Source organism: Podarcis muralis, chromosome 13, assembly GCF_964188315.1.
Source record: "Podarcis muralis chromosome 13, rPodMur119.hap1.1, whole genome shotgun sequence".
NCBI classification, from domain to species: Eukaryota; Metazoa; Chordata; class Lepidosauria; order Squamata; family Lacertidae; genus Podarcis; species Podarcis muralis.
The window spans coordinates 28,309,275-28,323,029 of NC_135667.1; the positions used below are offsets into that span (position 1 = coordinate 28,309,275).

The 13,755-nt window shown below is 48.3% G+C and overlaps 1 protein-coding gene across 1 annotated transcript in view; it reads left to right on the forward strand.

Annotated features, from left to right (window-relative positions):
* Positions 1 to 297: 297 nt before the first annotated feature.
* PPP1R1B (protein phosphatase 1 regulatory inhibitor subunit 1B) overlaps positions 298 to 13,755 on the forward strand; it is a 55,963-nt gene continuing 42,505 nt past the window's right edge. The window contains exons 1-2 of the mRNA XM_028702784.2: positions 298 to 746; positions 7,421 to 7,481. Of these exons, the coding sequence (XP_028558617.2) occupies positions 666 to 746; positions 7,421 to 7,481 (142 nt within the window). The 5' untranslated portion in view covers positions 298 to 665. The remainder of the gene's footprint in view (positions 747 to 7,420; positions 7,482 to 13,755) is intronic.

The following is a 13,755-nucleotide window of genomic DNA, read 5'->3' on the forward strand; positions in this document are numbered from 1 at the left end:
TCTCTTTTTCTTCCTCATTATTTCAAATCTTTCCATTTCATTATGTCCTGGGGCTGAAGACCGGAACCTAAAGAAAGGGGGAGGCTCTCAGGCTGATGAATCGAAGCCTTGCCAAAAGAGCCAACTTTGGGTGTTTGCTTTTTTCCCCCTGGTCACCTCCAGAGCTCTGCTCATTCACACACACAGCTGAAGGCGGGCAGTTGGCATCCTTTGAGTGGCGTCCTTTTAATGGGCACCCAGCCGAGGGCTTGTTAAGAGGCTGAGTCCTCCTGGTGCCCACCTGCCTTGGGCGAAGAGGATTAAATAATTCAGATTGCCGCTGGAGAGCAGCCAGCTGCCCCTCCCCTCCCCTCCCCACCCCCTCCCACCTCCTCTCTTCCCTGCCTCCTCCTGCCCTCGCGTCTCTACCTACACAGTTCCCCAACGCAGCAGGAATGAGGTTTGAGCTCAGCTACCCTCAGTTGCCTTTCGCAGAGAGGGAAGTTGGCACCGGGCACCTCTGCTGCTGCTGTTGAGGGGGGTCCGTCTCTCCAAGGGAGCTGGATCCAGAAGGGGGCTGGCAAGAGATCCAGAGACCCCCATCCCCATCCTTCACATAAGGGGCAGAGTGAGTGGGGGGCACTCTTCCTTGGCGTAGGCTGGAAGAAGACACGGGCTCTGCTACAATGGACCCGAAGGAGAGGAAGAAGATCCAGTTCTCTGTGCCTGCTCCCCCTAGCCAGCTGGACCCCAGAGCGGTGGAAATGGTAAGGCCGGGGGACGAGGGTTAGGGTCAGGGGGGCGGCAGAGGCGGCTTGGGACTTAGGGATCAAGTTGCTGGGAAGTGCGAGCTGGCACTGATTTGCCGGAGTCTCTCGCATGCAATCTTTCAGCTTGCAATGCAAATAAGCACATCCAATGTGCTTCATGTTCTAACACACAGAGAGAGAGACGGGAAACACAGGAACTTCGCTCTTAAAAATATATATTACGGTGAAGGAAGACTTGCTGAAATCTGTGGGACTTATTTCCGAGTCCTCAAGTTAAGCGCGTCTATGAAACGCCCTTTGTACGATGCGTATTTCTTATATCGAATGTGTGTGGCTCCCACTCTTTTCTACTGCGAGCATTTTAGTGCTCCCTTTTTAAAAACGCGTTAAGAGTTTTCTTGTAATTTGCATCACTGCAGTTTTAACTTTGTGTAAGCCTTCCCGGAAACCTGTTGAAGAGTGGGGTGTATGAACCAGCTAAGTAAGAGAATTTAGTATTTGAAGCATTGTGTAGGGATTTCAGTGACTTGCATGCAAGTAACACCTGTGAATGCAAGACCAAAATGAACTAATGAACCCAACCAGGAAAATACAGTTAATGCACTTGAAATGCACTTTATTTCCTTCTTTCACAGGCGCACATACACGCCCAGATGTGCACTGTTCGCTCTTCTTGCACAACCACCCCTGAATCCAAGCTTATTTATAAAAAGTGGGCACTTTTATCCCACGATGGCCATTTAAGTATACATTCCTGCACACCTCACATTCAGTGTGCGTCCAAACTTTCTTTTCATGCATTTATTTTTACTCCAATGAGCAAATTCTCACATCAGATGCAAATCCCTGATTTTCACACTTGCCTTTGCGCCTTTTGCAATTTCACACTTAAACCATGCAATCACACACATACACACACGGCGAAGAAATCAACACTTTGAAAATTGTAACTTTTGTCCACTTTTTTACAACCATGGTTTCTGGTCCTTATGGCTTTGGAAACTTCTCAGTGGAAGTGTGAGGACAAGTCCTGGTGGAATCTCTGAAATCAGAAACAGGGCTCTTAAAAACAGGATCTCCAGAGATCGGGGGTGGAGCATCTGCTCTCTACTCTTTGCTCCTCCCTGTGACCAACTAAAAAGAATGTGCGATGCAAAATAAGCACATATATGTGTGTTTGCAGATGCCCACTTTTCCAGAATTTGAGTTGCCTAGATGCAGATTTCACTCTCTCTCTCTCTAATTATTTAATTCCACATGCCCACATAGTATACATAGCCTCCGGCCAGAGGTTTTCTGTGAGTGGCGTTGAGCAAATAAGTCACTGGCTGGCAAACTCTGTTCACCATCCGTAAAATGCCAATACTTACAGCCTATCTCTTGGGTTTGTGTATGTAAGGATATGCACGCCCACATCCACACACGCATAATCATAATGTAATTTGCACACTAAAAGTGCTACAGAAATTACAGTGGTACCTCGGGTTAAGTACTTAATTCGTTCCGGAGGTCCGTACTTAACCTGAAACTGTTCTTAACCTGAAGCACCACTTTAGCTAATGGGGCCTCCTGCTGCCGCCGCGCCGCCGGAGCATGATTTCTGTTCTTATCCTGAAGCAAAGTTCTTAACTTGAAGCACTATTTCTGGCTTAGTGGAGTGTGTAACCTGAAGCGTATGTAACCTGAAGCGTATGTAGGTACCACTGTATTATAATTTCTAGAGCCACGATCTAGTAAGAAAGATGCACTTTCGAATGTGAGAGTTAAGCACGTGTTTAAATCTTTCTTATGGAAACTAGTGGAACTTAACTGTATCAGTGTTGAGGCTATCGACTGTACAGCATTGATGGGTTGCATTTATAGACCATCTTTTTTCTCCACAACAACCTTGTGAGGTAGGTTAGTCTGAAAGGCAGTGAATCTTCCTTTCTCTTACACACACAGAGCATGGATTGGCTAGTACAGGGGAAGAATTACAGAATCACAGCCCTGTAGAGTTGGAAGGGACACCGTGGGGCATCTAGTCCAACCCCCTGCAATGCCCAGTGTGGGGCTCAAACCTACGACCCTGAGATTAAGACTCTCATGCTCTGCTGACTGAGCTATCTCAGGAGACTGTTAGATCTTGGTAGCAACCAGTTCCAAATTCCAGAGGGGTACTAACAGCAACCAAAGCAAAGGAGAATCTTTTTGGACCTCTGAAGACTAACCAATATATGGCAGCTGGCGTAAGCGGGGAATGGATTATAGAAAATATCTTGTCAGATGCACAAAGCTGTCAGCTATATATGCATACATTCCATGAGTGCAGCTGCGCAAAATTGTAAATATAAAAATATAAAATGCTTCTTGTAGTGGGTGCAGCTTAATGGTTAACACCACCTGTGCTGCTTTAAAAGGTCCAGCCTTCTCCAATAACCTCTTACTGCAGTGGAGGTAAAGGTAAAGAACCCCTGGACCAATATATGGCAGCTGGCGTAAGCGGGGAATGGATTATAGAAAATATCTTGTCAGATGCACAAAGCTGTCAGCTATATATGCATACATTCCATGAGTGCAGCTGCGCAAAATTGTAAATATAAAATGCTTCTTGTAGTGGGTGCAGCTTAATGGTTAACACCACCTGTGCTGCTTTAAAAGGTCCAGCCTTCTCCAATAACCTCTTACTGCAGTGGAGGTAAAGGTAAAGAACCCCTGGACAGTTAAGTCCAGTCAAAGGTGACTATGGGGTTGCAGCGCTCACTCATCTCGCTTTCAGGCCGAGGGGCACGGGTGGTGGTGTGGTCTAAACCACTGAGCCTCTTGGGCTTGCCGATCAGAAGAGGCTCAGTGGTTTCAGACTGCTAGGTTGGCAGGAGCTGGGACAGAGCAACAGGAGCTCACCCCATTGTGCGGATTCGAACCGACAACCTTCTGAGTGGCAAGCCCAAGAGGCTCAGTCCGAACCCAGCAGTCCAAAACCACTGAGCCTCTTGGGCTTGCCGATCAGAAGGTTGGCAGTTCGAATCCGCGCAATGGGGTGAGCTCCCTTTTCTCTGTTCCAGCTCCTGCCAACCTAGCAGTCCGGAAGCACGCCAGTGCAAATAGATAAATACCGTAGGTATTGCTGTGGCGGGAAGGTAAACGGTGTTTCCGTGCGCTCTGGTTTCTGCCACGGTGTTCCGTTGTATAGAAGTGGTATAGTGATGCTGACCACATGACCCGGAAAGCTGTCTGTGGACAAACACAGGCTCCCTCAGCCTGAAAGCGAGATGAGTGCCGCAACCCCGTAGCAACCTTTGACTGAACTTAATCATCCAGGGATCCTTTACCTTTACTGCAGTGGAGAAGCGAGCCTTCGGTCTTCCTGGGTCTTTGGCAATGGAGTCCAGTCAGATGATGGCAGTGCCTCATCCTTGAGAGAGGGAGGCAGCGGACAGATACTGGCCCTACAGGCTTATGAATAAAATATTGGGGGGCCCTGGTAAACCCCACCCAGCATAACTGATCACATGACACAGCACACACACATCATTTGAATGGCAATACCAGTGACGGATTTACGTATAAGCTAAACAAGCTATAGCTTAGGTCCCCACTCTCTTGGTGGGCCCCCCAAAAATTAAAGAAAAAATAACCTGGATATAGATTTCCAAAATACAAGATTAAAAACAAATAAAATAAAGCCTACATACAGCAACCGTGTTTTGTATAGGCTCCTATGATGTAAGTAATGGGCCCCGCTTGCTAGCCTGCTCCCTAAAATATCACTGGTTTGCTCATTTCTATATATAGGGTACCTACATTCTGCATGTGCAAATGGCTTTAGATACTTATTAGGTCCATAAATTACCATATAGCATATATTCAACACAAAAAACAGCAACAATTTGTTGTTGACAAAGGACAGCTAGACATATGAAGGGGCCCATTACCTTCAGTAGCTTAGGGCCTCATCAAACCTGAATCCGGCTCTGGGGGATCCATCAACCTTGGGGGGCTCCGGCCCCCTCAAATATTTTATGGGGGACCAAAGGGACCTTGGATCCTAGGAGTTGACTCCTATGTCTGAAAAGGGCTGTCCCCAAATGCCCTTCCCCTTCTGCATCAGGGTCTTCACCCCTAACCCCTGAAGATGAGGAACCTGACTCCAGAGTCACCATGACAGAAACACGTGCTGATAAGAAGGTGGAGAACACCAGGAAGTATTCTTTGTTTCACATTCACAATGATTTGTTCTCATGATGCTCTTGGGGTCGTCACACGCAACCCAGCTGCCTGCTCCTGCAAAGTTTTTTAGAGTTGGTCACATACTTCCTGTCCAATCGACGCACATACTGTAACTCCCTGATGAAATTCCATAACTTTTCATACTACATATGTTCTGGTTTATTTCTGCCTTGCTTTTGTTACGCTATAGCCCCTCCGGACAGTAACAGCACTGGGGGAGAATCGTGGAACAAATGAAAGCAGAATAAATCCACCCCCTATAAAAAGGTAAAGGTACCCCTGCCCGTACGGGCCAGTCGTGTCCGACTCTAGGGTTGTGCGCCCATCTCACTCAAGAGGCCGGGAGCCGGCGCCGTCCGCAGACACTTCCGGGTCACGTGGCCAGCGTGGCATCGCTGCTCTGGCGAGCCAGAGCCGCACATGGAAACGCCGTTTACCTTCCCGCTATAAAGCGATACCTATTTATCTACTTGCACTTAGGGGTGCTTTCGAACTGCTAGGTGGGCAGGAGCTGGGACCAAACGACGGGAGCTCACCCCGCCGCAGGGATTCAAACCGCCGACCATGCGATCGGCAAGTATAGGCACTGTGGTTTTACCGACAGCGCCACCCGCGTCCCTTTTTTAATCCACCCCTATAATGCCCTATGATTGTGTCAGAAACATGTTGCAGAATACGATAAAATGGAGGTAACCTGAAAAGTGATGGGATTTCAGCAAGAAGTTTCCAAACAGACAGTGATGGAAAATGAAGTACAGTGGTACCTCGGGTTACATACACTTCAGGTTACAGACTCCGCTAAACCAGAAATAGTGCTTCAGGTTAAGAACTTTGCTTCAGGGTGAGAACAGAAATTGTGCTCTGGCGGCGTGGCGGCAGCGGCAGGCCCCATTAGCTAAAGTGGTACCTCAAGTTAAGAACAGTTTCAGGTTAAGAACGGACCCCCGGAACAAATTAAGTACTTAACCTGAGGTACCACTGTAGTGTTAGCACCCCAAAACGTTTGCAGCCACAGGCAAGATTAGCAGGGTAGCATATTATTATTATTATATGGCTGCCCCAATATCATCACAAGCACAAATAATGAAGAATGCACAGGGAGGGGAAAGGATGCCTCGAGGAGGGGCCTTAAGTGTTCCTAGGGAAATTAAAGCCCTTCCAACTCTTCCTCACCCCAACGCTTTCTCGTATGCTGAGCAGCATAACAACAATATATTGAATTATGAAGAGCTGAGCTGGCTGCTTCTTTCCTCATTCGCATCTGATGTGTCTTTATTTCCTCCCCTCTGAGCAGCCAATGGAGACCAGCAGGGACCCAGTCATGTTCTCCGGCATGCCAGGGAGCTCTTGCCAGCCAATTCAGCTGCCTCCTCCCAAGATGCAGGCATGGGCTCTCTTCCCAAGCCACTTACGTAGCTGAGGGAGGCATCCCTGAAATCCAGGCACCTCTGGCAATTACCTAGGGCTGTGTTAAAACAGCACTTTATTCCAGTTTCCTTACCTGATCATTTTTTTTTTTTGCCTTTTACATCCTCTTTCACATTAAGTAAAGGCCACTTCTGGCCATCTAGCAGAATCTAGTTGACATTTAGCACTCATTTCCCTGTTAATTGCTTTGTCCGCAACCCCGTTAACCTGGAAAATTGCAGTATGAAATGTGGGGTGGTGGTGGTTCTGGCATAGAGGTCCTCCCTGTTGTTATCGTGTGTGAATTGGGGGGGGGACAGAGGTGCACGTGCACATGAAGGGTGGGGGGTGGCAACGACGTGTTCGATGACATCCGCTGTTGAGTCACACCACGCCCACCGGTGGGAATGAAATGTAGAGCGGCAGGGTGGTATATCGGTCAAAAAGCCACAGTTTCGTAATACAACAGGTGATGCAATGAGAAATGAATGTTACAGACAGGGACAGAAGTGCTGGCATTTCAGCTAGGGAGACAAATGCAGCCTCTATAGCTCAGTCGGTAGAGCAGGAGACTCTAAAGCTCAGGGTCGTAGAGCCCCATGTTGGGCAAAAGATTCCTGCATTGCAGTGGGTTGGACTAGATGACCCTCGAGGTCCCTTCCAATTCTACAGTGCTATGATTCTATGATTCCCCATGTCCGAATGCACCCTAATTTGCCTCTATGGTCGTGGAAGGAACAGGAGAGGGAAGCCAAAAGCAGTACCTTAAATTGTGCCCACAAGGCTGAAGGAGGACAGGGCATGGGTGAAACTGGTGGTCCCAGTGCTCATTCCCAGGAATGGGGCCCTAGTTGCAGCTCCCAAACATGCTCAAAGTCTTGTCTCACAGAGAAGACCTTGCGGTACCTGGCTTGTGAATTTGTACAGGCAAAATTGGCGGGAGTGGTGTGTTCTCAGAACCTCACCCTTAAAAAAAAAAGAATGCATTGCCCATCTTTTTCCTTCTCATATTCCTCTGCAAAACTAACAAATCCTCCATATGATTTCCGTTCCAGATCCGCCGACGAAGACCAACTCCAGCTTTGCTGTTCCAGCTGTCAGAAACATCATCCCCTGGTGAGTCTTAATTCTTCTTATCAGGCTAGGATGGGGGAAGGAGGAGAAGAGGACAGGTGGCCTGGGGTGTGGGCCAGACAGGCCTTTGGCTTTTCTTATATCCTTAGGTCCACAGTGGCAGCATTTGAATATGTATGAACATTCAAAAGTGGTTTATATCAAGTCAGAATGTTGGCCCATCTAGACCAAGAGTGAGGAACCTATGGCTCTTCAGAAGTCACTGGACTACAATCCCATCATCCCTGACCATTGGCCATGCATGCTAGGGCTGATGGGAGTTGTAGTTCAGCAACATCTGGAGTACAATGTTCCCCGTTGCTGATTTAGATCCTTCAGCTGGAGATAGCAGGGGTACAGGCAGGGGTTAGGCAGGAAAACAGGTAACAGACTGTATGGCAGAGACCTTCTTTTGCAAAAAAAAAACAAAATCCAGACACCGTTTCCTTGAGAACAACAACAACAAAATTTTTAAATATTTTGGGGATAAGCTAAAAAACCTTCCTTCCAATTCCTGTTCTCGATTTATAAAATCTCTGCATGTGTATGATAAGATGCATACCGAACATTTCAAAATTGTTCAGATGCCTGTAAACCCCAGTAACCCAAGGCTGTTCTGGAGCTGTTACATTTGATTGGCTTGGTTTTACAACTTTTTTTTTTTATTTGTACAAACGACGTCAGCCGAAGAACTCTGGTTACAGAGCAACTCAGAAATACAACGCTATAAATCAGCAATCCCTTAGCCTGTCCCCCCCCCCAACAACCACACCTCTGTCAGGTTGGCTGGTAAAATCTCCAAACTGCAGATGAATAGAAGTTAGAAGCTGAGAATTTTGTGGTTTAGGGATGTAGGCAAATGCCTTGTACCAAGCCAGATTATTGTTCTGTCTTGCTGAATAAAGTTTACGTCAGCCTTCGTCAATTTGATTCCCTATTGGCGCTTTCAATTACAACTTCCTTCAGGTTGGCGAAAACCGGTAGGTGCTGGCTGGCAACTTCTCAGAAAGGGATCCTTCCCAGCCCTACCTGGAGATGCGGGGGGCTTGAACCCGCTACAGCCTTCTTTATGAACCCCTCAGCTGTGACCCTTCCCCACCTAGTGCGTTTGTGGCTGGGGTGAGACCCGGCCTGGAGTCTGGCCAGTTCACAGTCTTAGCTGCTACAGTACATTAGCTGCTTAAAAAATAAGTGATATACTGCATAAACACACGCTAAACAACTTAAAGATTCAGAAATCTTTTGTAAGGAAAATGTAAACTAAGAACCAAGGAAGGGAAATACCACCCCCTCCCCAACATGGAAAGCAGAGGCAGCTGCCAGCTGCTGCCCCCCGCCCTCCCCATAACAAGCCTTGCTTGTCAAACTGCATTGCAAGAAAGCTCATCGCTGGAGTTTCTTTCTGTGCTCAAGGTTCCATCCAAGCAGCTGGAAAATAAGACTATGTTCCTCGGTATCTCTTGCTAGAAGTGAACAGCCTTCCAGCCCTTGGTAGTTCCTTCTCTGGACAATAGCCTCCCTTGTTGTACAGGGACAGGCAGGGCATGAAGGACAGAACCTACCTATTCCACGGGCTGATTCCCTCCCAAGGAACTTTCCGCAACACATCCTCCAGCTATGTTTATGTGGCCAGGAAACTTTCACAGTCGGAACGGTGGGTGAGCAGCGTTGTTGCTTAACTGCAGCTGGAATTTGCCAGTGGTTGGTTCCGTTCCAGACCTCAGAGTTGGGCCCCGCGAGTGCAGTTTCTCGCAGCGCACATTGGGGTGTCTTAACACACAACGGCTTAATTTCTGAAATGAGACCTTGCGTGCTTCCAGACCGGGAGGCTTTATATCACACATAGTGTTTATGAGTGTGTGATTGACGTATCTTTCGCAAGACCTCTGTATTATTATTATTGGATTATTATTATAGGATTATTATACATGCACTATGCAGAGGTCCTGAGCGAACACTTCCTCTGAGCTGCCTTGTTGAAATTCAGATGTGTCTTTAGTAAGCAGCAATAAGTGGAAATAGGTAAAGGCAAAGGGACCCCTGACCAGTCGTGGCCGACTCTGGGGTTGCGGCGCTCATCTCGCTTTATTGGCCGAGGGAGCCGGCGTACAGCTTCCGGGTCATGTGGCCAGCATGACTAAGCCGCTTCAGGCGAACCAGAGCAGCGCACGGAAACGCCGTTTACCTTCCCGCCAGAGCAGTACCTATTTATCTACTTGCACTTTGACGTGCTTTCGAACTGCTAGGTTGGCAGGAGAAGTGGAAATAGACACACTTAAAAATCGAAGAAGAGTGTGCTGCATCAAGCAAAGCATCCCGCTCTTACAGTGGCCACCCTGTGGGAAACCTGCAAGCAGGATTTGACCAAAAGTGCACTCCCCTCTCCTGTGGTTTCCAGCAGATGGTATTCGGAAGCATTGCTGGCTTCAACTGGGGAAGGCAATGCATAGATCATAGATCATGGCGCTTCCATGAATTTGTCCAATCCTCCTTTAAAGCCATCCAGGTTTGTGGCCATGCCTGCCTCCTTTGGGAGCCAGATCCGTAGCTGAACTATACACTGCAGGAAGAAGTACTTACCGTATTTTTCGGCCCATAGGGCGCACCTAGTTTTTTGGGGGGGAAATAATTATTTCCCCCCCCCCAAACCAGGTCGGGGAATCCAAACCAGGTCGGGGAACAGCGGGATGGCGGCGCTCCGCCTCCCCGCTGTCCCCCGAGCTTGTGGGGCTGCCTGATATCTGCACAAAGCCCGGGGCACACTGTGCAGCGCGCCCCAGGCTTCGGGATGCAGGCTGCTATCCGCAAGCCTTGGGAGCCCGACAGGAACTCCCGCGGAGCTCCCAAGGCTTGCGGAGAGCTTCCTGAAGCCTGGAGAGCGAGAGGGGTCAGTGCGCACCGACCCCTCTCGCTCTCCAGGCTTCAGCGAAAGCCTGCATTCGCCCCATAGGATGCACACACATTTCCCCTTCATTTTTGGAGGGGAAAAATTGCGTCCTATAGGGCGAAAAATATGGTACTTTTATCTGTCCTGAATCTTCCAGCATTCAGTTTCATTAGGGGGGGGGGCTTTCTCCATCCACTATCTCCATGCTGTGCATCCCATAAGGAACAAAAAAGGCTAGGTTGTGCTCAGGTGAGGAACAAACACAAGCAGCAGTGTGGTGATGGAGCCCACCCACAGAAATGTCACATAACAAACAGCCCGTCACAAAAATCCACTTGTGACTGTGGACATACACAACAGGTTATTTTATACTGATCTGAAATCCAGGTGGAACCACTAAAAGGCAGACACATTGGTGGCGGTGATATGTCCACGATGCAAAAGCATCTGAGAAGTTCTGCAACAAACTCCCATCAGTGTCAGGGTCTGGGCGGAGGAGGAATGGTGCAGACCACCTCCCCAGCCTGACCCTTCCAGAGAAGAAGGAGACAGTTCAGAATGACAACAGAAGTTTGAGGGAGGTCACAGCTCAGAGGCAGATGAGGGGGAAAGCTGGGAAATAATGGGAGAGGAGGAGGAGGAGGAGGAGGAGGAGGAAGCAATAGGGGAGAAACAGCTGATGGACTCTGTGTCTTTAGAAAGCATTCAAGACCCGCCCCCTTTCTCCCAGAACACGGTGGGCCTTGAAAGTAGGAGAGCAAAGAGCTCAGAGGCAAAGGGCATTTTCCAGCACCCATAGCACTGACTCATGAGGAAGTGGGAGAGACAGAGGGGCTGGGGTTTCACCCAGAGCAACGCCATTATTCCGAGAGGCCACACTCTCAAGCCTCTCTCTGTGAATATTGCATAAATGCAGATGGTAAGGACTTTTCCTTGTTTTGTCCTGGCAACCTGCTGCGGGGATTGGATCCTCGGCTGCCTGACAATCAGGATGCACTCCTAGCCATGTTCATGCAGAGGTAACCAGAGGTGGTGCCCATGGGTGAAGATGTGCCCACAGAGACCTTCTGAGCTGTCCACGCAGTCCCTTAGACTTGAAAGAAGCAACTCTTTTGTAGCCAGTAAAATAGGTGTGCTTGGTCCCTGGGTGTGAGTGGTTACCTATATTTTTTACCTGTTTGCAAATGTCCCCATGATTGGCGACCCCTTGCTAACGTATTCCCATAAGCCAGGCATGTCCAACAGGCAGATCGTGATCTACCAGTAGATCACTGGATGTCTGTGGTAGATCACTGGTAGATCAGTGGCTACCCCCAAAGAAGCTAAAAAACTTTGGCTCCCCTAAAAAAAGCTCAACATCTTTGCCCTGCACCCCTAAAAAACGGGGCTTTCTTCCCTAAAAAAAGCTCAACATCTGAACCACCAAAAACAGGATTTTCCTTCCTAAAAAAAGCTCAACGTCACTTTCTTCCTCCCTAAAGAAGCTCAACAAGTTTGACCTGAACCCCGCAAAAGGGGGTAGATCACTGCCAGTTTTTAACTCTGTGAGTAGATCGCAGTCTCTTGGAAGTTGGCCACCCCTGCCTTAAGCTATTGCTTTAAATCTGGAAGATCTAAACTCCAGGTGGTTACATACTGGTGATGGAAAGGAGCGTGTGAGATGCAGGATGCTGCCTTGTACCAGCTCAAACCACTGTCCTATACAACTCAGCGTCACCTGCTCTAACCAAGCAGTGGCCCTCTGGGGATTTCAGGCAGGAGTATTTCCCAGCCCTGTCAGAAGATGCCTGGGCCCAGGCCCTTCCATAAACAACGAATGTGCTCCACCACCGATCTGTGGCCCAACGTACAGAAATGGGTTCTGCGGAGCTCAGGCACATTAAGCAAGGTTGCGATCTCTTGGGATCATGGACACGTTTAATTGGAGAGGTTCTTCTTCACACAGAAGATCTGGGCAGCTCATAACCAAGACACAAACAGTATTTTTTTAAACGTGAAGATAATTTTCAGAAAACAAGATACACAGAGAGAGCATTGTTTATCCCTGGCAGTTGAACATTTTTTCCAAGCCAAAAGGTCTGGCAGAGGCCCAGGATGAAACCTGGGTTTTGGCTAACCACTGGAGGGTGAGTTCCAGAGTTCCACCTTTCTGAGTCCTCTCCTTGTTCTAAACGCCATGCTCAGCTGATCTAAAAACAGGGATGGGAACCTTGTAGCCCTCGAGATGTTTGCCGGACTACAACTCCCATCATCCATGGCAATTGGCCTTGTAAGCTGGGGTTGTTGGGAGTTGGAGTCCAGCAACAGCTGGGCAGCCAGAGGCTCTCCACCAAAAACAGGGTGGGGCAGAGTGCCCAGAGGCTTCTTTAAGGAGCTAAGGAGAAGAGGGCATTTCAGCAGTCAGGCTTGGTAATGAAATGAAGCTCTACCCCATCCCCATACCTTCCAACATTTCTCCAGTGAAATAGGGACTTCCTATTAGATAATAATAATAATTTTACTGTTTATACCCCACCCATCTGACTGAGTTACCCCAGCCCCTCTGGGTGGCTTCCAACACATATAAAAACATAATAAAACATTAAACATTAAAAAAAACTTCCCTATACAGGGCTGCCTTCAGATGTCTTCTAAAGGTTGTATGGTCTCTTATCTCCTGGGCTTTGGGGTTGCATAACTCCATACCTCTGACATTTGTCTGATGAAAATAGAGACGTCCTAAGGGAAAGCGGGACATTCCAGGATCAAATCAGAAATTGGGATGGCTTCTGAAAATCTGGGACTGTTCCTGGAAAATAGGAACAATTGGGGGCGGGTCTATGTTCCCAGTTGCTGACATGGGCCTGATTTTGAAGAAAGGCCTGTGCGTTGGATTGCGAGAGGGGTGGCTTCTCCACAAAAAAGGCACAGTTACAAAAGACTATTTGGCTTTCACTGACTTATGCCCACCAATAGCTCCATTCATCAGTGGACCCCATGAAGCTTCAACAGGGAGGCAGCTGCTCCCACGCTAGGCATAATGGATTTAACCAGGTTATTACTGCTGAATAGGAGGTAAAACATTCCAGCCTGGTTCATAAATCCAAGCAGCTGAGCAGGTACTCTCTGAACACGACTGCAGGCAATGCCATGCAGGAAAGCTATTTGCGTAAGCGGCTCACTGTGCTGTTTGGGGTGGTTTAAAAACATGCTGATGAGCTCCCATGGTTTGCAGAGGCACTGTTGAAATCAACCCAATGCGGGGAGCCAGTCACACAAATAGATTGCTGTGCCAAGCTGCCTCCGCACAGCCAAGTTGCCAAGTGGTCACCTGCCTGGTTGCTTGAATGCATGAATGAGACGCCCTGTGCCACCAGCACAACTTTGCCACAAAATGCCTATGAGCGTGAA